General features: G+C 41.6%; 1 protein-coding gene across 8 annotated transcripts in view; it reads left to right on the top strand.

Annotated features, from left to right (window-relative positions):
- TRAPPC10 (trafficking protein particle complex subunit 10) overlaps positions 1-26,532 on the top strand; it is a 79,847-nt gene that overhangs the window by 44,409 nt on the left and 8,906 nt on the right. For 6 of the 8 annotated variants that reach the window (XM_059686580.1, XM_059686581.1, XM_059686584.1 and 3 more), the window contains 13 exons: positions 3,688-3,834; positions 4,447-4,561; positions 5,629-5,705; positions 6,729-6,820; positions 9,084-9,224; positions 9,772-9,884; positions 13,033-13,547; positions 14,308-14,449; positions 16,153-16,311; positions 17,042-17,277; positions 20,925-21,025; positions 23,123-23,249; positions 24,359-24,529. In XM_059686580.1, coding sequence (XP_059542563.1) covers positions 3,688-3,834; positions 4,447-4,561; positions 5,629-5,705; positions 6,729-6,820; positions 9,084-9,224; positions 9,772-9,884; positions 13,033-13,547; positions 14,308-14,449; positions 16,153-16,311; positions 17,042-17,277; positions 20,925-21,025; positions 23,123-23,249; positions 24,359-24,529 — 2,136 coding nt within the window. The remainder of the gene's footprint in view (positions 1-3,687; positions 3,835-4,446; positions 4,562-5,628; positions 5,706-6,728; positions 6,821-9,083; positions 9,225-9,771; positions 9,885-13,032; positions 13,548-14,307; positions 14,450-16,152; positions 16,312-17,041; positions 17,278-20,924; positions 21,026-23,122; positions 23,250-24,358; positions 24,530-26,532) is intronic. The other 2 variants (XM_059686583.1, XM_059686582.1) reach the window with 2 other exon arrangements.

The raw sequence follows: 26,532 nt of genomic DNA on the forward strand, positions 1-26,532 counted from the left end.
AGTTACCCGCCTGGCACTTAGTTGAGGGGTTTTATTCCCTCCCTAACTTCAGGGGAAAATCCCTACCTGGGGATTCAACCTTTCTCGGAGAGGTGGCTTTGGTTAAAACACAGCGCCAAGAAGGTGAGCAAACATATTAAGAACCATTTGCCATATATGCCAGGTCCCTTGAAACAGCAAGGATGGACCGGCTCCCGGCAGGACCCAATGCCAGGATCGCCTGCCTCTGTGAGTAGCTGGGCACTGGGACGGGTCTTCTGGGTCTGAGAAGGCTCCCTCCTCCAGAGTGAGGAAAGCATTGCAAATAGTCTTATCTGTAGGAGCCAAACCCTCAAAGCAACCGAAATGCCTATCAGTGGGGGGATGGACAAAGAAACTGGCATATGGAGAAAGGCCTGACACCCCGCAGTAAAGCACCACCTGCTGCCGATAGGCCCTGAAAAGCTGAGCTGTGCTGACACTATATTGAGCGAAAGATCCCACGTGCAGAAGAGCTCATGCTGTGTGACTCGGTTTATATGAAGTTCAACAGTCAGGCAGAAGGCATTACTGGTGACAGAGTCTGAATAGGGGAGTGGGTATCGACTGGGAAAGGGGCTGGAGGGAACCTTCCAGGATAATGGAAATGGTCTGTTTCTTGATTTGAGTGGTAGTGACAGATGTGCCCTTGAGCTCTAAACTTAGGATTTGTGCCCTTTACATACCTTGCTGTGTGTATTTTGTAACTTTTTTTAAGTAATGGGAAAGGTATTACAATCATATTTTAAATAAGTAAGTTTCACTAAACTTTCCAAAAGTCTTAGGTGACCCATGACTGAAGTTCTGGCTGCCGTGGAGCCCAGCTCTGCCCGGCCACTGAAATGTATGGAGAAGAAACTGGCTCATTGGTCACTTTGGGGTGTTTAGTTGGGGTCTGGTTGGGAGTCCAGATGGACGCACGCAAATGAGTGGCAATGTAAGAGGTAGATGGCACCAAGAAGCAGCAGATCACACGTGTCATAAGATGCCATGTGGCATACCAATTTATGTTCCGATGTCTTTCAGTGAAAACTTAAATTTAAACTGGGTATCATAGGAAATGTGGGAGGCTGTGAAAGTCTCTGGAAATAGGGCCAATGAGTGTTCTACAGTTCCTGAGCAGCCTTGGTGCAGGAGCCAGCTGTGCACAACTTGCAGGAGCACGGGTGTGTGGGACTTCCCACAGGGCAGGACTGGCTGGAGGCTTCAGGTTCCAGTTAGTAAAACCAGCGCTGCGTCTGGACAGGAGGACAGAACACCTCAAGGTGTCATGTTTGTGTCAGCGTGCTGTCCGTCTGCTGGGTTTGACTTCCTCCAGGTTGGAAGTTGAGGCTTCAGCTTCGGCCATTAGAAAAGCTGCTGCTAACTGACAGTGTTATTTTGTACACACTATTCTTCAGATTTACAAGTGGTTCTTGCTCTTTGCAGAAAATAAATAAGCCAAAAAAAGCTATGCTGTAACCTTTTCACAAAGTGGCCTACTGTTCCCACCACAGCGTGTGACTCGATTCTTTCTCCGCACACACACGTGCCACATAGGGGAGGGTGCAGCCTGGTGCCGGAGACTGGCTGGCCTGTCCCTGGCTGCTGGTACAGGTGTTCGCCTCTCTGAGCTCCCTGCTGTGACTCCTGGGTTTCCTCGGAACCCTCTAAGTCACAAGACGCTTAAAGCACTGTGTAGAGCCCTACAGGGTCCATGTCCTTCATCCTCCCTGGCAAACAGCCTGTGTTGCCTGAGCAACTGTGCCCACAGGATTGGTACCTGTGTGGTGGTGTCTTGTGAAGTGAAAGTGCCCAGATTGCCTGACAGCTTAGAACCAGGAGGTCCTGTGAGGTGAGGCCAGCCCACTCGGAGCCCACCCTGGTTTGACTGGGAAGGGAGGAGCGTGCTCTGTCCCAGAGCTGCGTCCTGCAACGGCTCTTCTGTGCATCCCTTGGGTGTGGTCCATTGTCTGGGCGAGAAAGTTGTACCACTTTATGAATGTACCTTCTGATCACGTGATTTTTTTTCTGCGCTGATTTTTCTTTTCAAAGGCTCTAGGTAGTTTATCTCATGTTTTAGAGACTGAGCAAATTAGTTTTGATAGGAACGTTTAATGGCCCTCTCTTGTTCTGTCTTTTATTTGTGCTCAGGGTATGCTGAAGGAGTCCTTACATAAGTCAAGTTTCATCAGCATTGTGTAGCCCTTCCCTCGTCAGCTGACAGATAATTATTTTCTAGGTTCCCTTTTTTTAATGCTCACCCGGGGATATGTTTTTTTCATTGACTTTTGAGAGACAGGAAGGGGGAGAGAAAGAGAAACATTGGTTAGTTGTCTCCCATACATGCCCCAACCGGGGATCAAACCCACAACCTAGGTATATTCCCTGACTGGGAATTGAACCCGCAATCTTTTGGTGTATGAGATGATGATCCAACCAGTTAAGCCACCCAGTCAGTGCTAGGTTCCCATTTTGAATGGTACCAATGACCATCTCACTAGAACTGGGGTGCCAATTGTGAGATACCCCATAATGTTAGCGCCGCCAAGAAAGCAGCACTGCCAACTGTGAGTGTCAAGATGTCATTGATTGTGAGACAGTTTCCAATTTCAGAGATGCTAAAACGTGAAAAAAGTACCTTTTAGAGTTGATCATATACAGTAAATACTTTTGCATAATATCACATTTGTTTTGTTTTTTAATGGAACAGCTCAAATATATACAGAAGTAGAGAGGATAATATAATGAACTTCTAGGTACCCATCACTAGCTACAACAGTCCCCAACCAGAACGTGGTCAATTTTTTAAGTCTAGTTTTATTTTTTTGATGTCTTTATTGATTTTAGAAAGAGGAAAGGAGAGAGGTAGAGAGATAGAAACATCCATGAGAGAGAAACATGGATTGCTGCTTCCTGCATGCCACCTACTGGGGATTGGAGCCAGCAACCCAGGCATGTGCCCTGACTGGGAATCGAACCATGACCTCTTGGTTCATGGATTGATGTTCAACCACTGGGCCACGCTAGCTGGGCGGGTGGCCAATTTTTATGTCATCTAAGTCCCTGTCTGCTTTCTCCTGAGTTATTTTTCGGCAAGTCCTAGATATCATGTCTTGTTTGTGTGTAAATATTTCGGTGTGTATCTAATCAACAGGAGCTCTTTTTTAGAAACATGATCACCTAAAAAAATTAACAGTAATTCCTAAGTATCATCTAATATTTACTTAATATTTAGATTTCTAGTATTGAATATGATCTTTCTAAAATGTGACCCAGCGGTCATCTGAGATCTTAGTTTCTTTTCTTTGTAATATGTGCTCTTCGAACCCAGATATGACCAGGTTGCAAATTTAGAGTGATGCTAGTTGGCCTTCTTGTAGGATTCTTTTCTTCATAAGCTTTAAAAACTCTGTGAGTGAAAGGCATATCTCTGCCAAATCACTCATCGGCATCTGAAATAGAGAACCAAATCAGGTATTTGGACATAGATCACTTCGTTCTCTTTGGACGTGAACTGATAGAATTATTGTTATTGTCCCCTTTTTCTTTCCTGTAGCTTGGCAGGTGACAGCACCAGTAGACTGGGTAGCTGCTTGAAGGGGCAGACTAGAACATGTGGGTTTGCGTGCTTTCCCTGAGTGGCCTCCTCATGTGCCCTCCTCACGTGCCCGCTCTTGTACCCTCCAGGTCTCCGTCCCGCCTGGCGCACTGGACTGCTGGGTGTTTCTGAGCTGTCTGGAGGTGCTGCAGAGGATAGAAGGCTGCTGTGATCGGGCGCAGATAGACTCGAACATTGCCCACACTGTGGGTTTATGGAGCTATGCCACAGAAAAGGTAACTGCCCCTGAATGCAGACGTGGGCATTGTCTGTGAGCTGTGCCTCTCAGGGGTGGATGGACTAAGCTGTTTGAAGAAGTGTTGTTCACTCAGTCACTATATGGGTTCTAGTTACTTTAGGACATGTCTGGATTAAATGGTTCCTACTTGTACCACTTTATTCAGCACAGATTAAACACTTGTTATGCTTGTGCTGAAGGTGTGGTTCTCTGTCAGCAATTTTGGGGATGGGGTCTACAAATAAGGATGAAGTGTGAAACGTGAGAAATACAGCGTGGTCCCGTGTGTGCAGCACGAGGGCCTGCTGGAGTGGGGTCACAGGGATGCAGATTGAGCGGGAGGCCTTGAAAACTTGGGAGAGCATAAGCAGGTGCATGGCATAAGCTGAGAATTACCAACTTCAGAGACACTCTGAGAATTACTGTGTTGAAGGTAGGAGTGTGAAATGATCCCAATAAGTATATCTTTATATCCAGATAAGAATTATTTAGATGGAAAGCTAATTTTTTTTCTAAAATGTAGTTGGATTTTAATTTTTATATTTAAATGTGTAAGTTCTCTGCTGACTCTTATGGCAAATTAAGTGAAATTGTGCGTTTATCTCAACAGCTAAAATCCTTGGGCTACCTGTGTGGACTTGTGTCAGAAAAAGGACCTAACTCAGAAGACCTCAATAGGACAGTTGATCTTTTGGCAGGTTTGGGAGCTGAGCGACCTGAAACAGGTACTTTCTGAGATGCACTTGTGCACGTAGTGCAGTGGAAAGTAATAAAATGTAGGTTGTAACTTGGCACATGTAACTCAAGTTCTAACAATATAATTACCATTTAGGAAATTGTACTCATTAATAGCTGACCAGATATTTTACCTTTTAGTAACATAAAGAAATGTTAGAACTTGTTTAAGAAATTGTTGGAAGATTTCTCAAAACTGTCTGAACTTCTCACAGGCTTACATGAGCTGATTATGACTTTATAACCCATGTGACATTTAAATGCACCAATTTCCCTGTGAATTACTAAATAATCTAGTGTTCTAACAGTACGACCAGACAAATGATTTTCCTCAGTAAATTACTCCTAGGTAATAAAAACACTTGTAAGGGAGCATTGCTAGTTCCTGTGGGTACAAGTATAGTGATGAGTATGATTTAACATAACAGGGACAGACTCCTAATAGAACTGAAAGGACTCCTACTAAATTGAATACATTTACAAGGGAAAATGTATAATACTGCTCTGTCTCACCCAGAGACCACCTCAGATCATTTGGCAATATGTAATTCATTGGAGGGTTTATAATATATACTTTAAAAAACTATAATCTCGCCGAAGCCGGTTTGGCTCAGTGGATAGAGCGTCGGCCTGCGGACTGAGGGGTCCCAGGTTCGATTCCGGTCAAGGGCATGTACCTGGGTTGCGGGCACATCCCCAGTGGGAGATGTGCAAGAGGCAGCTGATCGATGTTTCTCTCTCATCGATGTTTCTGACTCTCTATCTCTCTCCCTTCCTCTCCATAAAAAATCAATAAAATATATTAAAAAAACAAGCAAAACAAAACTATAATCTCAAAGCTTTTTAAAAAAATTATATGAAGGGTTTAGACTATTTCACGCATTTATTAATTGGACAAGAATATAGGTAATTATGTAGTTTCAGCCTGCACGGCTGTTTGTAGTCTCTACAAGTGTCAGATGAAGTCATCTGCCTGCAGCAGGCGAGCGGCACTGTAAACTCATGTGTCCTGAAATGGTGAAGATGAATAAGGACTTTTATTTCTTTTTTGTTTAAGCCAACACAGCTCAGAGTCCTTATAAGAAACTCAAAGAAGCATTGTCATCAGTAGAAGCTTTTGAAAAACACTACTTAGTAAGTATTTTATATGTTGTTCCCTGTCTACCGTGACAGAAAACCCAGCTCTAGAAGACTTTTTGCTGCTCTGTGACCTTGTGAATTGGGAATGAGCTGGAATTTGGGACCCCCTTCTTGTTGGCCTTTTCAGTTTCTTTGGTGCCCTAGGGAGTTGTGGGTAAAACCTAGAATAGCTGTTGTTCATTAAATGTTTACTAGTACTCATGGGGCCATACTTAGGTATAAACTTATCTTCAGACATTTATAAGTTTGTTTAAAATGGCATTGCTAATTCAGTAGAATAGAATTTGTAAGAGAGGATAGTGAATGGTTTTCCATGGACAGAGGAATAATTTGGACTTAAACAGAGTTATTGTGCTTGCTTTTAAGGGATTTAAATTTGGAACCTTACAAAGCAGTATAGGTAGAAGCTGGGTGAGTCAACTGCGTACCTGAGTCATGGTTAACTCAAGAGTATTAGATGGTGGCTTCTAATAGTTTGTCCCTGTTACCCAAAGAGTGAAAAAAAACACTAGAAATGTTACCCATATACAGAAAGTATGTTGACAAGCTAAATATTATATGCCTGCTGGGTTTGTATTTCTTTTATTATATTGCTTAATTTTATGTACAAGTTAATGATCTTGTATAAATCACATGATATGCCCTAGCCGGTTTAGCTTAGTGGATAGAGCAAGTCGGCTAGCGGACTGAAGGGTCCAGGTTCAGTTCCAATCAAGGGCACATGCCTGAGTTGCCAGCTCCATCCCCAGTAGGGGGCATGTAAGAGGCAGCCAATTAATGATTCTCATTAATGTTTCTATCTCTTCCTCTCCTTTTCTCTCTGAAATCAATAAGAATATATTTTAAAGAATAATAAATAAATCACATTATATAAAAACTCAATACAAAAGTAGATGCAAAGTAAAAATAATGTGTTACTTAATAACTCTTTTGCTTCAGCTTTGGGTAAATAAATGTGGGATGTGTCTAGCATTAAAATTAAAGTACAACATTATGTGGTGTTTTATTTTCCCACAGGATCTGTCCCACGCTACCATTGAAATGTATACAAGTATTGGGAGGATTCGATCTGCTAAGTTTGTTGGAAAGGATCTGGCAGAATTTTACATGTAATTGATTTTCTTTGAATTTCAGATATTTCACACCTGTAGTAAGAAAAGATTTGTATGTATGGAGTTAGTGTGAAGTGTACATATATTTATAGAATGAAAGATTAGAATCTGTTAACCAATCATCATCATTTTTTTCAATTTCTTCTGAAAACCAAATGGAGAGATTTTCAGCTTGTTATTCTTAATAGCTGATACTGATCTTTGCATTCCTTTTACTTAATTAACATAATGATCTTATGTAGTATATATAACATTGTACATATGTAAGTATTATATGTAAGATATAGTATTATAATTACATTTATTCACTTAAAGAATTATGAGGAAATATTTAAGATTCTACATCCAGTGTTTACTAAGTTGAAGTGTAGATTCCTGAAAATTTTGTTCTATGGCATTTTCTCTAGTTTATGTTAAATGCCTCCTAGGAGTTTGAAAGCCTGGAGGCCAGTGATGTAAAGTAACTGCATGTATTATGTTGGGAGAGAGGATGACCATGACTGAGTGATGCAAGGAGTATTCCCAGTCTTGCTCCAGCTTTAGACTCAGATTTCACAGAAAAACTCAAAACAGCATATTTCTCATGTGTTTGATAAAACTGGCCTGCCACAAAGGAGAAATCCCGGCTGGCAGTGTCATTGCTATTTGAAAGCATTGGAAAGAAATATGCATTATAAGGGAAAAGATTTTTAAGTTTTCTCAAAAGAAATGTGTGTTTGAAATGATGTCTTGAAATCTGTAGTACTTTCATTAGGTGAAACACGGAAGAATAATTTATTTCAACTGGTTGAAGCAGCTGCAGAAGGGGTTCATAGATATTCTAAGTGACATTACGTTTTCCAGCTTTGCTTAGAGCAGCTAGCCAGTCACTGCTTAGCAACAGTCAGGCTGGATTGGCTCTCTCGAGCCTCCATCTAGTGCAGCGGTTCTCAACCTGTGGGTCGTGACCCCTTTGGTGGTCGAACGACCCTTTCACAGGGGTGCCTAAGACCATCCTGCATATCAGATATTTACATTATGATTCATAACAGTAGCAACATTACAGTTATGAAGTAGCAATGAAAATAATTTTATGGTTGGGTCACAACATGAGGAACTGTATTTAAAGGGCCAGAAGGTTGAGAACCACTGATCTAGTGTATTTCAGGAGTAAGTTATTAGTGGAGCAAAGGAGCCGTGTCTATAGATGCTGTGAGTGGTGCCCACCTGGACATTAGTCTGCTCTGAGGCCAGGTGCTACAGTGGCTAATCAGGCAGTTAAGTCCTGGTTTCACGTTGGCCACATACTAGCTAGGTGGCAGGGCCTCCATCTCTAGGGGCTGAATGATGGTCTGTAGACTTTCAACTCTAGAATGTAAGAATCTTTGGCTAGAGATAGTAACTGAAGAAGTATTGAAGGTTTGGATCTCTTTAAAAAGGGGTGGAATGGGAGAGGACCATAAAAGTGTTGAAAAACTAACACATCATTTGATAGGTTTACATTTTATTTTATTTGAGAATTTGAGAAATGTCATTGCTTCAAGAGTAGGGCAGTAAAGACGGGGTGTCTTACAAGGATGTCTGTTTAGCCTTAGCCTTTGTCCCGTGAGTTTGGTGGTCCCAGCCCTTTGGTGAGGGCCAGGGGACCCATGTTGTCATGGAAACTTTGGCAAGCTCTTGCTAATTATGCTTTCAACTTTGGTTTATTCGGAACATCATGAAGGTTTAAATTCAGAAGATCCTCTCTTGGGTGATAAGTGTTGCTATTAAATTCTTCATAATTCTCTGTAAATCTTGGAAACCTGCTCAGTGCTATTTGCCCAAGCTTCCCTCTTGGTTGGGCCATATAGGCTGCTTCCTTATTTCCTATCTTCAATAGGTAGGTGGCATGAAGCCCTGATTTCTTAGCTTCCTCCCTAACTAGCTATGTACCTTCACCTTCTCTTAGCCTTGGTAGTCTTATATGTCAGCTTGAGGTAGTGAACAGTGCCCTCACTTTCTTCTCCTGAGATTCGATTATTAAAGTTCTTCAACTAGTGTATGATGCTGGGCAAGTGGTGTGGGATCATCATTGCCATGAGCCCATTTTCAGGCCCAGAGATGGATTCCTGATCTGGTGCTCTTTCTCAGACCAGAGCGCGTCTCAGAGAAGGACTGTCTAAGATGGTACAAAGGTCATTGTAGAGGGCTGGAAAGGGCGGAGAGCAGGTCATAAAAACCATGTCTAAGTTTGTTGATTATCATGAACCATAATGAAAGCTTCTATTTATTGATTTGCAAGGAAGAAAAAGTCTCCACAGAAGGCAGAAGCCTATCTTCAAGGAGCACTGAAGAATTACCTGGCTGAGGGCTGGGCACTGCCTATCACACACACAAGGAAGCAGCTGGCTGAATGTCAAAAACACCTTGGACAGGTTGAGAAGTATCCTTTCAGTGTAGCATTTCCATGAAATAGGAAAATCGTTTTTGTTTAAACAGCAACAAGGTCTACAATTGAGTGTTTAATAAGCACCTAATAATTAGAAGGGAAAAAGCCAACCTGTACATGGGTACCATGTTAAATATAAGTTAAATGCCTAGTCCTCACATTTGATCTCTGAGTTCCTAATACTTTTTAAAAAAAAAATACATTTTTATTGATTTTTAGAGAGAGAGGAAGGGAGAGGCATAGAACAATAGAAACTTTGTTGAGAAACATCATCGAGTGACTGCCTCTTGCACACCCCCTAGTGGGATTGAGCCAGCAACCCGGGTATGTGCCCTGACTGGGAATTGAACCTGTGACCTTTTGGTTCTTGAGTCCGTGCTCAACCACTGAGCTGGGCTGAATTCCTAATAATTAAAAAAAAAAGGGGGAGGCGGGGTAATACCTGTTAAACCGCACTTCTCTGGGGCTTGGAGAAGCTGTTTGCATGCAGCACCCCTTGGTATAAGGTCCTCTGTGCTGGCCCTTTGACTCTCCACTCCAGCTACCTTCAGACCAGCAGCCTTTTAGCCAGCGATCATCACTTAACTGAAGAGGAACGAAAATACTTCTGCCAAGAGATACTCAACTTTGCCAGTGAACAGACAGACAGCCCAGGTAAGACTGACTAATGGTTAAAGCTTTTTATTGTGAACATTTTCAATGTTACAGAAAAGTAAAAAGAGTACACAATGTATAATGTATACTAACCACCTAGATTCAACAACTACTAACATTTTGCTGTGTAGCAAACATGTATCTAAATATTTCTTTTTACTTTTTTCTTTTTGCTGAACTTTAAAGCAACCTCAGACCACGTATAACACTTCACCCTGAAACAGTGTAGCATACGTCTTGGAGAACAAGGGCGGCCCCCTAACCATGCCCAAATTGACAGGGTTCTAACTTCCTGGTACTCAGTAGCTCAAATTCAAATCTCCTCATTGTTTTTTGACATTATTTTTAGTGGAGTCTAATCAGGGATCATATATTACGTTTAATTGTTGTATCTGAATTCTCTTTTAATTTAAAAGTTTTTCCCATCTTTTTTTTTTTCAAGACACTGATCAAAATTTTTTAATGTCACTGCTGTTTTGAGATAGAATTTACATACCATAAAATTCACTGTTTTGCAGTGTACAATTCAACCCCTTTTAGTATATTCATAGATATGTGCACATCACCACAATCCACTCTCTGTCTCTAGATACTATTTTGGATATTTCATGTGAATGCAATCATATACCATGTGGTTTTTTTGTGACTGGCTTCTTTCATTCAGCATAATGTTTTCAAGATTCATCCATGTTGTAATGTGTCAGTATTTCATTCTTTTTTATGGCTAATAATCCATTGTATGGATGGCCCACATTCATTGGTTGTGTGTAAAACACTGACCTTTAGACATTTAGCCAGTTGTTTCATGGACTGTTCCACCTTCTGGAGTTTGTTCAGTGTTTCCTCATGGGTGTGTCCAACAGAAAGGTTGTTCCAAAAGGCTAAGATTCAAGCTAAAACTTTTGGCAAATATATTTTCTAGCTAATGCTGTGTGGTAAGATTAAATTTATTATAACACTTAGCTCCTGGGGTGAGCTGTTTATCAAGAAGAGTACTTAGCCGAAACCGGTTTGGCTCAGTGGATAGAGCGTCAGCCTGCGGACTGAAAGGTCCCAGGTTCGATTCCGGTCGAGGGCATGTACCGGTCGAGGGCAGCTGATCGATATTTCTCTCCCATCGATGTTTCTAACTATCTATCTTTCTCCCTTCCTCTCTGTAAAAAATCAATAAAATATATTTTAAAAAAAGAAGAAGAAGAAGAAAAAAAGAAGAGTACTTACTTAAAATAGTACTGTCTTCTTTTTTTTTTAATCTTCACCCAAGGATATTTTTCCTATTTATTTTTAGAGAGAGTGAAAGGGAAGGAGGGGGGAGAGAGAGAGAAACATTGATGTGAGAGAGACACATCAACTGGTTGCTTTTCGCACTGACCAGGGCCGTGGATCAATCTGCAACTGAGGCACATGCCCTTAACTGGGACTCGAACCCACGACCCTTTGGTCTGTGGGTGGACACTCCAACCACTGAGCCAAACGGCCAGGGCTAAAATAGTACTGTCTTGGTCAGCTGTGGTGGCCATCACAAAATGCCATGGACTGAATGTGTGAGCAGCAGATGTTTGTCGTCTCACAGGCTGGAATCTGAGACCAGATGCCATCAGGGTTAGGTTCTGATGAGGCCTCTCCTCCTGACTCGTGCTTACATGGAAGGAGGGAGGGGTGTTTGGGGCTTCAGCTTTAGAGTGTGGGGGGAACACAGTTCAGTCCAAAGCAGTTACTAACTACTGGAAAGCCAGTGTTTCATAGGTTTGGCCTCAGGTCCATATGGTCATTGACCGCTGGCGTGTTTCACTCACATTGAGCTGTTCGGATGGGTTTCTCAGGAGCAACACGGCCTTGATTAGTTGGTTTGTGTAGGTTCTTTAAAGGGCCCAAACTAGCTGTTGGTAGAGCCTTGTGCCACGTCTGCTGTGTGTGACATAGATGTGAGACTGTGTAGTTATGTCTTTCCTGCCAAAGTTCTTTGGTATCTCTGTGTGAATCGGCTATTCCGTGGTCATCCGCTATTTCTTTCTTTTTTTTTTTTTTTAATTTTATTTTTTAATATATTTTATTGATATTTTACAGAGAGGAAGGGAGAGAGAGATAGAGAGTTAGAAACATCGATGAGAGAGAAACATCGATCAGCTGCCTCCTGCACATCTCCCACTGGGGATATGCCCGCAACCCAAGTACATGCCCTTGACCGGAATCGAACCTGGGACCTTTCAGTCCGCAAGCCGACGCTCTATCCACTGAGCCAAACCGGTTTCGGCTCTTTTTGTGATTTTATAGCATCACCATCAGCAGGTTCTTTTGTTGATTAGTGTTTAATAAATACCACTGCTCAGTATGGCAGCCCTGTGGATTTTCTAGACTAACCAGGTGCTTGTAGAAAGGAGGTCAGAGGAAGCAGTGGGTTCTTCTTGGTTAGTGACTGTGGGGTGGGCTGCACTGGCCTCTGCAGTTCAGGAGGCAGGGCTCCTTGCTCAGTGGGCTGACGTCATAGGCCGGCAAGCACCTGGGTTTGCTTCCCGATATGCAGGGGTGGGTGGACATCTTCATTTGGGAATTTTGTTATGGAGGTGGAAAGTGGTGGAATTCCTTGAAACAGCTGTAGGAACTGGACTATTTAAGAATGTTGTTTTGGCCCTGGCCAGTGTGGATCAGTTGGTTGAGCATCATCTCATGCACCAAAAGGGAGCTGCTTCGATTCCTGGTCAGGGCACATGCCCAGGTTTCGGACTTGATCCCCAGTTGGAAGCAGCTGATCAGTGTTTCCTTCTCCCCTCCCCTTCCCCTCGCCCTCTTCCTCCTCCTCCCTCTTTCCCTCCCTCTCCCATTCAAAATGCTTTGAAATTGAAGAGTTGACCTGTATTTCTCTTTGGTTTATCAAAACAGAACTTAGAAACCATTATTTCTTCAGGTTTTATGATTTCCAGGTGTTATCTAGGCATTTGATTATGTTCTGCTTTTGACAAAGTAATTCTTGGTGTGTGAAGATGGTATGAGGTTGGGTAGTTTTAAACGGTCTCATTTGAACTTCATTACTTCTTGCTTCTCATGTTGAGCATACTCCAGTTGGCCCAATGGTAACCAAGGTCCTGCTGCCTCTGCATCTTCTAGAAGTGTGACTTGGGAAGAAAAATATGGTGCTATGTATTTGCAGGTCACAAAGTCGTACTCCCTATGCATTCCTTTGCACATCTGAGAGATCTCCGTTTTACTCCCTCCAATGCCGTGGTACACGTGGGTGGTGTTTTATCCGTGGAGATAACTGTATGCAGTCAGATGCCCGTCCCTGTCCACATGGACCAGATTGCCATCAGCGTCCACTTCAGCATCGAGAAAAACAGTTACCGGAAGACTGCTGAGTGGCTTACCAAGCACAAGACGTCCAATGGGATTATTAACTTTCCAATGGAGACCTCGCCTTTCCCCGCGTCCCAGAACAGTTTACCGGCTCTGGAGTTGTATGAGATGTTTGAGAGGAGCCCTTCCGATAACTCCTTGAACACCACGGGGATTATATGCAAAAACGTTCACATGCTCCTGAGACGGCAGGAAAGCAGCACTGCTCTGGACACGCCCTCAGGGGTGGCTCTGGATGACGGGGCCCCTGTGCTGAAGTGCTGCGGTGTGACTCTGGAACCAGGGGCCAATACCATAACCTTCAGGACACAGGTGTGTGTTGAGTTGGGGAGGTGACTTCAGAGGTGGTCAGCAGGGGGCGCTGGCCTGCAAGCATTATCTGAAGTATGGTGGGAGGCAAGTGGAGGCCTCTGTTCTTTTAACCTTGGTAATGTTTTATCCTTAAAGAAAAATAGACTGACAGTTAAAATAATTTTTATACTTACACAGTTTTAAGGCAATTGATAACTTTTGAATGAAGGTCTTAACATAGTTGGGTTCTCACTGGACTTAGATTTTTTGCCTTTGTTTTAAAATATACCCTCATTTGTTAAAATGAGATTTCAAAGAAGGTAGCATCCTTGATGTTAAAGTTTATTTTCCTTTTGCGACTCATGACTGTCAAAGCAGTTGCTTCTGATGCACTCTGACAGTCTCCCATGCAGTGTGTCCGATAACCCCTGCTCATCAGGGATGTGGCCTCTGGGAAGGACAGCTATTTGTCACATGTGTTTTAGTCTAGTCTGAGAGCAGGTTTTATATCTCATGCATTCAGAGAGAATGCCACAGATAAAGCTTATTGAATTGAAAATTCATTATTAGAAGTCAAGTTGAAGCCCCAATTACTCAGAAAGACATCAGTAGAAGTTTTTAGGGCCCTTTGCACAGCTGCCTATAGACATGTGAGCACAGAGCAGTAGGATAAGGAGGGTAAAAGAAGGATCAATTCAGGGATAATGGTACCTCCTGCTCTTCGGGTGCTCACAATTGCGAGAGTGGGTGACGACTTTCCAAGTGCTTGATTTGACCCTAGGCCAAGGAGCCTGGAACGTACACGCTGCGGCAGCTGTGCGCCTCGGCGGGCCCAGTGTGCTTCGTACTTCCGCACCTCTACCCGCTGGCGCAGTACGATGTGTACTCCCAGGAGCCGCAGCTGCACGTGGAGCCACTGGCCGGTGAGTGGGCTGCACAAAGCTGGGATTGTGGGGTTCTGGTTTGCACTTCACTCCTTTTTGGAAGAGTCTGAAAGCAGGGCTTTCTGCACCAGTGGACTTCCAGCACAGTGTAGCCGGATTCCTCTGTAAGAGATGTTTGGGGTAGCATCAAAGAAATCTTGCCCGGCTGTGACTTTTCTGTTCATCGAATATTTGCGTTCTGTAAATGCTAACTTTCATGTTTAATAAGCATGGTAAATCCAAACATAAAAAAATGAGAGAAAAATGAGCTATCAGTTAATGTCAACTACAGAGAACTTAATAAGTAAATATAATTTCTTGATCTCCTAGCATAGTATTTGAGAAATTCAAAGCTGTTGTCCTCTTTGTTAAGTTCTTTTTTTAAATTTTTTTATTAAGTTATTACATATGTGTCCTTATCCCCACATTAACCCCCATCTCCCCCACTCATGCCCTCACCCCCCTGTTGTCTGTGTCCATTGGTTAGACCTGTATGCTTGCATGTAAGTCCTTTGGTTGATCTTAATTTCAAAAATTAGAAAGAATTGGTGTAAACAAATGATTTAAAACCACACATCAATTAAAACAGTGAAACAGAATGTCTTAGTTGTTTAGGCTGGAACAATGTATTTATTGGCTTATTTCTTCCATTTGAAAAAAAATCAAAGAAAGCATTTTTTTTCTATTGAATCTCCCCATACTTTCTATTTTTGTGTTTTTAAACTTCTCCCATGGCCATCAGGAAAGGCCTTAGATGCTGAACACAGCAGTCTCTCAAATGATTCTACAGTCAGAGAACCTTTTGTGAAAAAGGCTAAGCTTTGTTGCTGGCAGAGCCTGGAATGTGCCCAGTGAGACCAGCCAGCTGTGCTCACGCCTCCCTGCTGCAGCCCCTCCTTCCCACCCTCTGTCTTGTCTGTTTCTTTCTCTTCCGGGTTTCTTATCTCTTGCCTTCTTCCTTCCGCCTTCCCTGGAGTGGGATGGATTCTCAGAAACCTTAGCTCATTTTCATGTTAAGAGAAACCAATAGCCATGTCTTTAACTGAGTTGTTTTTAAGCCAAAGATCTTGAAGGCCTAATCTGAAACATCCAAAGAAGATTCTGAATAGCAATAGCACATGCAATTTCATCAGTCTGTTCTAAAAATAAAAAATAAAAAAAATTATTGATTTGAGAGAGAGAGAAACGTGAGTTTATTGTTCCACTTATTAAACTTTCATTGGTTGATTCTTATATGTGCCCTGACCAGGAATCAGACCCTCAACCTTGGCTATCGGGACGACGCTCTAACCAACTGAGCTAACAGACCAAGTCTCATGAGCCTGTTCTTCAGTGTCATTATCTGATTGTCTCTCACTAACTTATTGGCAGATAAAATTTGAGCCCCTCATAGACATGGTTGCCACTGTGATCCCTAACTCTTAGCCAACGTGGTGATGAGACACCTCAGGCTCAAAGCTTCTCTTAGTCTCAGCAAGGACCCTGCAACCCTGCAGTCCGTGTAATTGAGATTAAAGTGAGAGTGGAGGGATGGAAACAGTGAATTTGAGGAGTATCTGAAGTGAACAAACCTTTTCTAGTAGAAAAAACAGTGCTTTTTTGTTGTTTTTATTTTTTTTAAAAAACTGTATTTTAGCCTCATACTAGTTCCTCCATTGCTATTTTTGGTTGAGTGATGCTAAGTGCAGTCTTTTTCCCTTTAGATAGCCTTTTAGCTGGTATTCCTCAGAAGGTCAAGTTCACTGTCACTACTGGCCATTATACAGTGAAAAACGGGGACAGCCTCCAACTCAGCAATGTGGAAGCCATGCTCATCCTGTGTCACGCAGAGAACAAAGCCGTGATCTATTCTAACACGAGAGGTAAGGGGTGGTCACCTAGCAAAGGTGGACTCTCAGCATTGTTTGCCGTGCATATCAGGAGGATGTAAGGAGCTGTCATCCCTTTCATCCTCCGTTAGCACCTGAGGCCTGCTTCTGTCTACAACTCTCTCCTGGCAGCATCCTGCCTGGGGTGGGCAGTGACCCTGCCCCTGGATGGGGTGTTACATATGGGAAGGATAAACAGAGCCGTGCATGTGCTCACTGCCAGGTGATGCTGACCCTGCTAGGACTTCGGATGCAGCATGGGCCTGTGCTTAATAGTGACGCCCTGTGGGCCTCTAGCCTCCTACAACCCTCCCCGCTTTCCTCACCAAGAAGCAAAAGTAAATCGGCCATTTTAGGCAGTGGACAGTCTGTCCCCCCGGTCCTCAGCTGTGAGTTATGGAGGGAAGGACGCTGCTCCCTTTCTGGGAGGGAGCACGTTGTGCAGGGACACACACAATGCTCTTCTGTATTCAGATTGAGCACAATGACAGCTCTCTGGCCTGGGACCAGCTGGCTTTCATGCAGTGTGACTCTGTCTTAGGGGGCTTTGTTCCTGATTTTCCTGCCTCTTCAGTCCCACCTTAGTCCTTTCTGTGCTTTTATGTGTATAGGAGCAGCAGGAGTTGGGCTGGAACTTCACTGCTGGGCCCATCACCTGCTAGAAGAAAAAGGAACAGGGAAACAGAAGGAATGTGTTTGAAGTGACTTTTTCTATCTTTCCTAGAAAAGGCTTCGGACGCATCACTCCGAGTTCAGTCGTCTGACAAGGTCACAAGCATCAGTCTGCCTGCAGCACCTGCATACCACATGATCGAATTTGAACTGGAAGTTCTGTCTTTACCTTCAGCTCCAGCAGCTGGAGGGGAGGGGGGGAGCACCATGCTGGGGATGACAGAGGCCCAGAGGAAGCCTAAGGACACACAGAAAGCCGACCACTGCATGGCTACCACAGACCACAAAGTAAGGAGGGTCATGTCCTGCTGGTTCTGAAAGCCGGTGCATAAGAGATGACTTCGGTTGAAGTGGCAGATTTCCAGTTCCTGATGCCGCGCACTCTTGTTGGGTTTAGCACTAATATCTGTGAATCACCTTTGATAATGGGTACATCTTGGAAAGACAAAGACAGACAGCTCTAACTTTCCTATCCCAGCTCAAGAGGGAAGGACAGTTTATTGTGAAAGATAGTGTTTGCTTAAGGGAGGCAACCTTGGGCCCGTAGTCTGTTTGTCCTAGTGATTAGGCTAGAGGGAGTTATGTGCCTTGGTGTGCTTGTGTCTGTCCACTGGTGTCATATCAAACTTAGCAAGGAGAAAACTCTGCTTTAGTGCTGGTATTTATTGACAGTGTTTTGAGCGATCCATGACTTTGGTCCCCGATCCACAGCCCATCAGCTCACGCAATGTGTTGCTAGCATTGTGTTGATTCCAGGTATGTCTGTGTCTTGTAACACAGATACCGGTTCTGAGGGCTTCTAACCAGCTCAGGTGTAGAAGTGTATTCTTGTGGCTGCATGAATAAAGTCAAGACCCATCTGTATGCTGCCTATAACAGACTCACTTTAGATGTAAGGATACACACAGACTGAAAGTGAAGGGATGAAAAAAGATATTCCATGCAAATAGATATCAAAAGAAAGCTGAAGTAGCTCTACTGATTTTAGACAAAATAGACTTTAAAACAAAGATTGTAATAAGAGACAAAATAGACTTTAAAACAAAGATTGTAATAAGAGACATTACATAATAATAAAATAGATCAATACAAAGAAAAAATATAACATTTATATACCCAACATAGGAATACCTAAATATATAAAGCAAATACTAACAGGAAGAAGTAGATAACAATACAATAATAGTAGGGGACTTACTACCCCACTTACATTAATAGATAGACCATCTAAATAGAAAATCAGTAAGGAAATGTTGCTCTTAGACATGCTAGAGCAAATCAATTTAATGCGTATGCAGAACATTCCATCCAAATGCAAAAGAATACATGTTCTTCTCCAGTGCATGCGGGACATTTCCAAGGTAGATCATGTTAGATCACAAGTCTTAATACATTTAAGAGAGTTGAAATCATATCAGGCATCTTCTTCAACCACAACGGTATGAAACTAGAAATTACGTGAAGAAAACTGGAAAATTCACAAATATGTGGAGATTAAACAACTTGCTACTGAACAGCCAATGTGTCAAAGAAGAAACCAAAAAAATACCTTGAGACAAATGAAAATGGAAATGTAACATACCAAGATTTATGGGCTGCAGCATAAGCAGTTTTAAGAGGGAAGTTCAGAGTGATAATTGCCTATCTCAGGAAGCAAGAAAGTCTCAAACAACCCATCTTTATACCTGAAGGAACTAGATAAAGAACAGACAAGTATAAGGCGTTAGTATAAGGAAGGAAATAAAAATTAGAGTAAAAATAAATGAGAGAGACTAAAAAGACAATAGCAGAAATCACTAAAATTAAGAGTTCTTTGAAAAGATAAAATTGACAAACCTTTAGCTGGATTCACCAAGAGAAAAAGAGTGGAGGGATAGAAACAAATACCATGGAAATACAAAGGATTCTACAGTGAACAATTATATGCCAATAAATTGGACAACCTAGAAGAAATGGATAAATTTGTAGAAATACAAAAAGGTTTATGGTGAACAATTATATTTCAACAAATTGGACAACCTAGAAGAAATGCATAAATTTTTAGAAATATACAACCTTTCAGGTCTGAATCATATGAAATAGAAAATCTAAGCAGATTCGTTACTAGTGAGGAATTGAATGAGTGATGAAAAACCTCCCAACAAAAGTTGAGGACAAGATGGCTTTACTAGTAAATTCTACTAAACATTCAAAGAAGAATTAATGCCAGTCTTGCTCAAACTCTTTCAAAAAGTACAAGAGGAAGGAACACTTGCAAACTTATTTTACGAGTCCCTGATAGATACCAAAACCAGAAAAGATGCCGTAGGAAAGAAAATTACAGGCTAACATTCCTGATGAAGATAGGTGCAAAACTCCTTAACAAAATGTTAACAAACCAGATGCAACAACCATATGGGATCATAAATCCCTATATGATCAAGAGGGATTTATTCCAGGGATGCAAGGTGGGTTCAAATCCGCACACCAGTTGGTGTGGTACACATCACCAAAATGGACAAAATTACATTATCATCTCAATAGATGCAGAAAAAGCATTTGACAAAATTTTGCATCCATTTATGATAAAGACTCTCAGCAAAGTGGGTACTGAAGGAGCATACCTCAGCTTAATGAAGACGATATGACAATCCCACAACTAATATCATACTCAGCAGTGAAAAGCTGTAGATTTTTTCCCTAAGATTAAGAACAAGACGAGGATACCCACTCGCACCACTCTTTTTTAAAACAGTATTGGATGTCTAAGTCAGAGCAGTTAGTCAAGAAAAAGAAATCAAAGGCATACAGATTGGAAAGGGAGAAAAGAAATTGACCATTTGCAGATGACATGATCTTATATATAGAAAATCCTAAAGACTTGATCAAAAAACTGTTAGAACCATTTATGGATGAATGGGTAAAGAAGTGATACGCACAGTGGAGTATTATTTGGCCATAAAAAGGAATGAAATCCTCCTATTTGCAGCAGCATGAGTGGATCTCAGTGGTATTATGCTAAGTGAAATAAATCGGAGAGAGAAAGGGAAATACTATATCTTCTCTCTTAAATGTGGAATCTAAAAAATACTCAAAAACACCTTGCAGATACAGAAAACAGATTGGTGGTAGTAGGTGGGAGCAGTGGTTGAACTGTTTTTTTGTTTTAGTTTAAATGACAAGTTTTAAAAAGTATATGCACAAAAGGCCAAGAAATGCAGTCATTTTAAAGAGAGGCATAGAATATCAGACCAGTGGCACCTAAAGAATAATGTTTTTATTTTTCAGTCTTTGAAATGTTTTCCCTCACCTGATACAGAGTTCAGGAGACAAAGATGATGTTTATTTCAATTAAGAGCATATAATCATGCTGAATGAGTGAGTTTCCATATTCAATATATTTGTTAAGTGAGGGAAATAAATCGAAGCTTGAGGCCTGGTTTCTGCCCTTACAGGAATTAATAGCTTTGTCCACACTGTGCCTTGATTGGTTTTCAGCTATGCATTCAGCGTCATGTGGGTTAAGTGTTTGAATAATTCATTTAATTTTTTAATAGTTAATGACTGAGTAATATCATCTAGACATAAGTGATTAAAAGCACTTTGTCATAACTTCCTGCACAGTAAAAAAATACATTTAGCATCATGGCCACATGTGGGAGGATAGCGAGGTGTGGCTTGTGTGCTTGCTGCGGCCTCTGCTCCGCAGCCATTGAGACGATTCTGGTGACTCCTGGACGTTCTGCCGGTCCCATGTCCATTTTTCTTGACTGTGTATGTAGCTTTGTGTCTCTCCTGTGTTTGTGCATATGTTTAGTGGGGTTTTCCTTCTGAATAAGGAATTGTAAAGCCATCAAGTATGTAGGAAATTGGCAGCCCCCGCAGACTTGGATGGATGGTGGTGGTGCTGTGCCATTGGTGAGTAATCTGAATGGGTGTCCCTCTGTTTCTCCTAGGTGTCCATCGAGTGCCCGTGGTCCATCTACTCCACTGTCATCGCACTGACGTTCAGCGTGCCCTTCAGGACCACACATGCTGTGCTGTCAGCCGGGACACGGTAAGGGAGGCCCTGCTTCTGTCACAGGCTCTTTGACATAGAGACCCTTGCTGTTGAGAGCTTGGCTTTGGTGACCTTGAGCACATTTTCTTACATGACGATGATGCCATTGTCCCCTATAGTACCCAGTCTATACTGAGATCTCCCCAGGTGTCTCAGTAGTGGACTGCACAGCTGGTTTGTGGGAGAGGGGATCCATCCAAGTGCCCGTGATATTATCAGACCTTTCTTTCCGTCCTTGCCTTGTTCTTCAAGCCCATGACCCATTGACAAACATGGGCCAGTTGTCCTCTGGAAGGTGCGCATTCTGCATTTGCCTGGTCACATCCTTGTGGGTTTGTTAAACTAGTTTCCCCAGCATCTCTAGCTAATTCTAGAGCAGGCCTTTTCAGCCTCAACACTGCTGATTTTGTGGGTCGATAACTTACTCTGGACACTGCCCTGTGCATTGTAGGGTGTTAGCAGCTCACTGCTTTATGCCAGTGATACTCCCCATCCTGCCCACCCCAGTGTGACAGCCAAAAAATGTCTCCAGACATTGCCCAACGTCCCCTTTATAGAATATTGTAACGTACTTATTCTCTAGATTTGGGTCAAAATACTTAATGATTGGAAATAACTAGCAGTGGAGAAAAGTTTTGGTTAGTTGTTACAGTGTCAGATGACAAACAATACTATCTTAATTTTGCAGTATACTGAGGTTGCTGGTGCTGTTTTATACAGTGAAATAGCAGCCTTTCAGGAAACAAAGTTCAATAATAAGACATTTAACTTCTTCATTTAAAAACAAAACAAAATTTTAAACAGAACTGAGTTGCTTTAAAAACTGTCTTTTCAAAACTCCTCTTTACCTGTAACAGAAATTAAAGTGAATCCTGTACTTAGTTTCTCAGTGAGTAATCATTATTTGTGATCACTACTTTCCTAGTAACTCATTTAGATCCATTGCAGGTTTAGGGAACTCAGTTATAATTGTGTAGAAATACTGTATCCGAATCAGAATGTTCTTTAATCCATTTTTCCTTAGAAATAGTTCACTTAGAAAGATTTATATTTTCTGACCCTTTTACATGTGAAATCGAAAGTAGGAATATAAGTAACAACCTGTTCTTATTTATTTTCCTGTGTCACTTTTTTTAAAAATATATTTTTATTGATTTCAGAGAGGAAGGAAGTTGGGAGAGAGAGATAGAAACATCAATGATGAGAGAGAATCATTGATTGGCTGCCTCCTGCACGCCCCACACTGGGGACCGAGCCCGCAACCCAGGCATGTGTCTTTGACTGGAATTGAACCTGGGACCCTTCAGTCCGCAGGCTGACGCTCTATCCACCGAGCCAAACTGGCCAGGGCCTGTGTCACTTTTTTGATTCCCCAGAGAGGGTCTTCTTAACACTAGATTGCCCAAGGTAGTCATTTTGACTGCTTTTTAATTTCAATTAGAAAAACAATTATGTATATAAGGACACAATGTCTTAGAATTTTGTGACTTTTTGTACAACATATAAATGCGTTTATTAATAATTGTAGTTACCTTCCCCTCCTTAATTTCTGGTATATATATATATATATGTGTGTTATACCTATATTGCCCAAAAGCAGTCATTTTGACTGCTTGGGAAATTTTAAATAATCAAATGACTCTTATTATTGAATTGAGTAAATTTCTTATATGACCAGTTTGGCTTTTATTGAAATAACAGTTTTCATTTTTTTTCGATTACCGTCACATGATAACATACAAGTACATGATAAATTGTCGATACTTGATAAGTTGCAGTTGCTCAATAAGCTAAACTAGTACTTGTTATTCGAATCTTTATGCAGTGATACTTGTTCTAATAAGTTGTTTATTTTATTTCTTTTGCGCCCTAAATTCATGAAAGAAATGTCAAATAGAAGTGAGTTATTGGAAAAGCTAAGGAACATAAGTGAAGAGTGCTCCGATATTATTCTTTCACAATGCAGTCATTTTGACTGCTTTTGGGCAATATAGGTATATACTAAATTTCAGTCTTTCTAGTGTTAACAAAGCCAAAGTATATTTCATAAAGTTCTTAAGTGTCAAAGCCATATTTTTTGTTTTTCTGCTTTAGGAAATATATTCAAGTTTGTGTCCAGAATCTGTCGGAACTTGACTTTCGCCTGTCAGATAGTGATCTTGTAGACACTGGGGATAGTACTGACCTGCAGCTACTGCCGTTGAACACAAAATCCCAGCAGGTAACCGTCTTCCAGAATTGAGCATGAACTCGACAGAACACAGGAGAACAAGGGTGTACTGACCGAGCCACCCACACGTGTTGGTGGACATGGCAGAGGAAGCCTCTCCACCCAGAGAATGGCGTGCTGGTGGTCAGTAAGCAGCCCACGCACCTGAGACTGCTGGGAACCGCAGCTTTGTGCCACAGCGTGCATGTCCACCCCCACTCCGTGGGCCGAGTGGTACAGTGAAGGGATTAGACTCTCATTAGAAGAATTAAATCTTACACTTGTCCTACCCTGCGTACAGATTTATGTAACTACAAGCTTATTCGTAGTCTCATGTGGACAGGGAATGGTGGCTGCTCCACTCTGCCTGTCATTCAGTGCCTGCCCACACCCCAGTAAGAAATCAGAGGTGCTGGTATAAAGGGGTCTTATCCAGTTCACACTGCCTGGCTGAATCCTGACCTTGCTTTTCATGTTCATTTGTCACATGCGTTTTAGACAGTAAGTCTAAACAGAAGAGCAAAGGTTCTTAATGATTGCCTAATTTTTAGCATTTTCAAAGGATTTTCCCCAACTAACAGCTGACACTACCCAATTTTATGGCTGTGCTATAGGTATGGACTTTTTGTGTGAGGTGGTGCTAGTTCCTCATTTAACTTAATGTTAAATACAAAGTAATTGGCATGGGTGTAGATTTCCTTTTTAATTGGTTGATGCATTTCCCACTTTGGCAATGTATGGGATATTATATACTAATAAACATTCCTTAAGCTTTTTCATCTCCTATGCTGTGAAACTTAGGAAATCTTAAAAAATTAAGACCTTTTTACCAACCTTGTGCATCCTGCTCTGAGGGCAAGGGCAGCAGGAGGAGTGGGGGCAGTGGTGAGGGTACAGGACTTAGCACAACACACTCTGGATGTCAGTAGCAGAGCTCTGTGGGGTCTCTTTTTCGGCTCACCCGCGTTCCCATTGCAGGAAGTGTGTCTTTGACAGACTGTGGCTTTTTCTGTGTGCGTGTGTGTGTGTGTGTGTGTGTGTGTGCGCACGCGCGCGCTCGCGCGCGTGTATTGCTGGCGGAGTGTGGCTTTGTCTCTGCAGTGACACCGACTCTCTTGCAGCACATCTGCAGCCGGCAGTCGGTGTTCTTTGTCTGGGAACTGACGTGGACAAGAGAGCCTCCCCCTTTGCTGCGTGGCCGGTTCTCCATGGAATTCCGCCCGGCTTCTGAAGAACGGCTGTCTATCTCCTTAAAGCCCTATACTTATGAATTTCAAGTGGAAAACTTTTTTGTATGTATTGTATTATTTTTTTGGTGAGATGGGGGGTGGGAAAATGAAAAGTCATGTATTCTTTATAATCTAGAAAAATTAGACAAGATCTTTCAATATAATGAAGCAACAGCTCAAAGAAAATAGTTAACGCTTGGGGTAGTTAAATCACTGATTGACTGTATTTGATCCCAGGTCTTTTTCAGGTGACATGATACATGTGCACTATTGCAGGCGGCTCTAAGATGAGTGTTAATTAGCATAAAGACCAAAGACTTACTGCTACTCCCTTCTCCTCCTTAGTTGACTTTAGTAGAGTCCTTTCATCTTGAGCATTCGCTACTACACAGGGCAGTTGTGTTATAAAGACATGTCTCTAGTTTTCTAAAAGAAAAAGTGAAAATATCATAGTTTACTTAATGTTGGGAAGATTTTTTATAGCCTGCACATGGAGCTTAAAGTAGCCTTGAGCTAGGTGAGTAGATAGTTGGTTTTTGTTTCTTTAGTGAAATTATTGGATTTTGTGTTAGCTAAATGAAAATGAAAATACAGTTGACCCTGAACAACTCGGGGGATTAGGGATACCCACTCCCCCCACCCCGCCGCAGTCGAAAATCCACATATAACTTTTTTTTTCCTTTATTGATTAAGGTGTTACATATGAATCCTTATCCCCCCATTGCCCCCACACACACACACACACATAACTTCTGATTCCCTCAAAATTTATCTACCATTAGCCTACTGTTGGCGAGAAGCCTTACTGATAACATAAACAGACGATTGACACATATTTGTATGTTATCTGTTACATATTATATTCTTACAAAAAAGTAAGCTAGAGGAAGTGTTATTTAAAAAAATCATAAGGAAAAGAAAATATATTTACAGTATTTAAAAAAAAATCTGTGTATAAGTAAGTGGTCTTGTGCAGCTCAACCCTGTATTTTTCAAGGGTCAACAATTTTGTGGTATTTCATTTTATTTTATTTTCTTTATTACTGAAATTGTCAACATTTTGAGAAGTGTTTGTGCTGACAGCTTTTGATTAGCAATCTTTTCAATATCTCCTTTCAGCTAAAAGACTATTTGTTTTGACCCTCTGTCTTATTTAACTGTCCATATTAGCTATAGTGTACAACATGATCATATTAATAGCAGCTGAACATTAAGTCGTTCACATGGTAGAGGGTCTGCAGAAATTTCATCTGGTTTGCTGATACAGATTATTATTAACTGGTTAGCAGTGTTTACTGGTACCTTAATCTTTTTTGCTTCCTCTTCAAATGAAGAGCATAGAACATTTTTCCTTTAGAACTGTACAAGCTGAGTAAAAGGCCAGAGAAACAATCTGGTAGGTTGTTCTTTTCACAACTGAGGACCAGATATATGGATACCACTTTTTTTTAAAGGCTTTATTGAGATATGATTGATATGCCATGAAGTTCACTCATTTAAAGGATACAGTTTAATGATCTTTCTTCATTCAAAAAGAAACTACGTGCCTCGTTAACAGTCACTCCCCATCCCATCCTCTTCTCAATTCCTGGCAGTCACGGCCTAGAGGCCAAGCTGTCTATGAGTTGGTCTGTTCTGAACAGTTCATATAAATGGGATCGTGTTGTGTGTGATCTTTTTGTGCCTGGCTTTCTTCACTTGGAATAGTGTTCCCAGGGTTTATTCATTTTGTAGCAGGATCAGAACTTCATTCCTTTTTATGGTTGAATAATATTCTAGTGTGGACAGACCACATTTTGTTTTTCCGTTATCAAAGAGACATCACTTTACATTCCCACTGGCAACATACGAGGGTTGCAATCCCCACCTCCTCACCAACACTTGTGTTTGTTGTCATTTTTATTAGAACCATCCCAGTGGGTGTGAAGTGGTATCTCGTGGTTTTGATTTGCATTCCCCTGATGGCTAATGACTTTAAGCATCTTTCATGTGCTTATTGGCCATTTGTATATCTTCTTTGGAGAAATGTCTACTCAAGTCCTTTGCCCACTTTTTATAAGGTTGTC

The sequence above is a fragment of the Myotis daubentonii genome, chromosome 3 (genome assembly GCF_963259705.1).
Source record: "Myotis daubentonii chromosome 3, mMyoDau2.1, whole genome shotgun sequence".
NCBI classification, from domain to species: Eukaryota; Metazoa; Chordata; class Mammalia; order Chiroptera; family Vespertilionidae; genus Myotis; species Myotis daubentonii.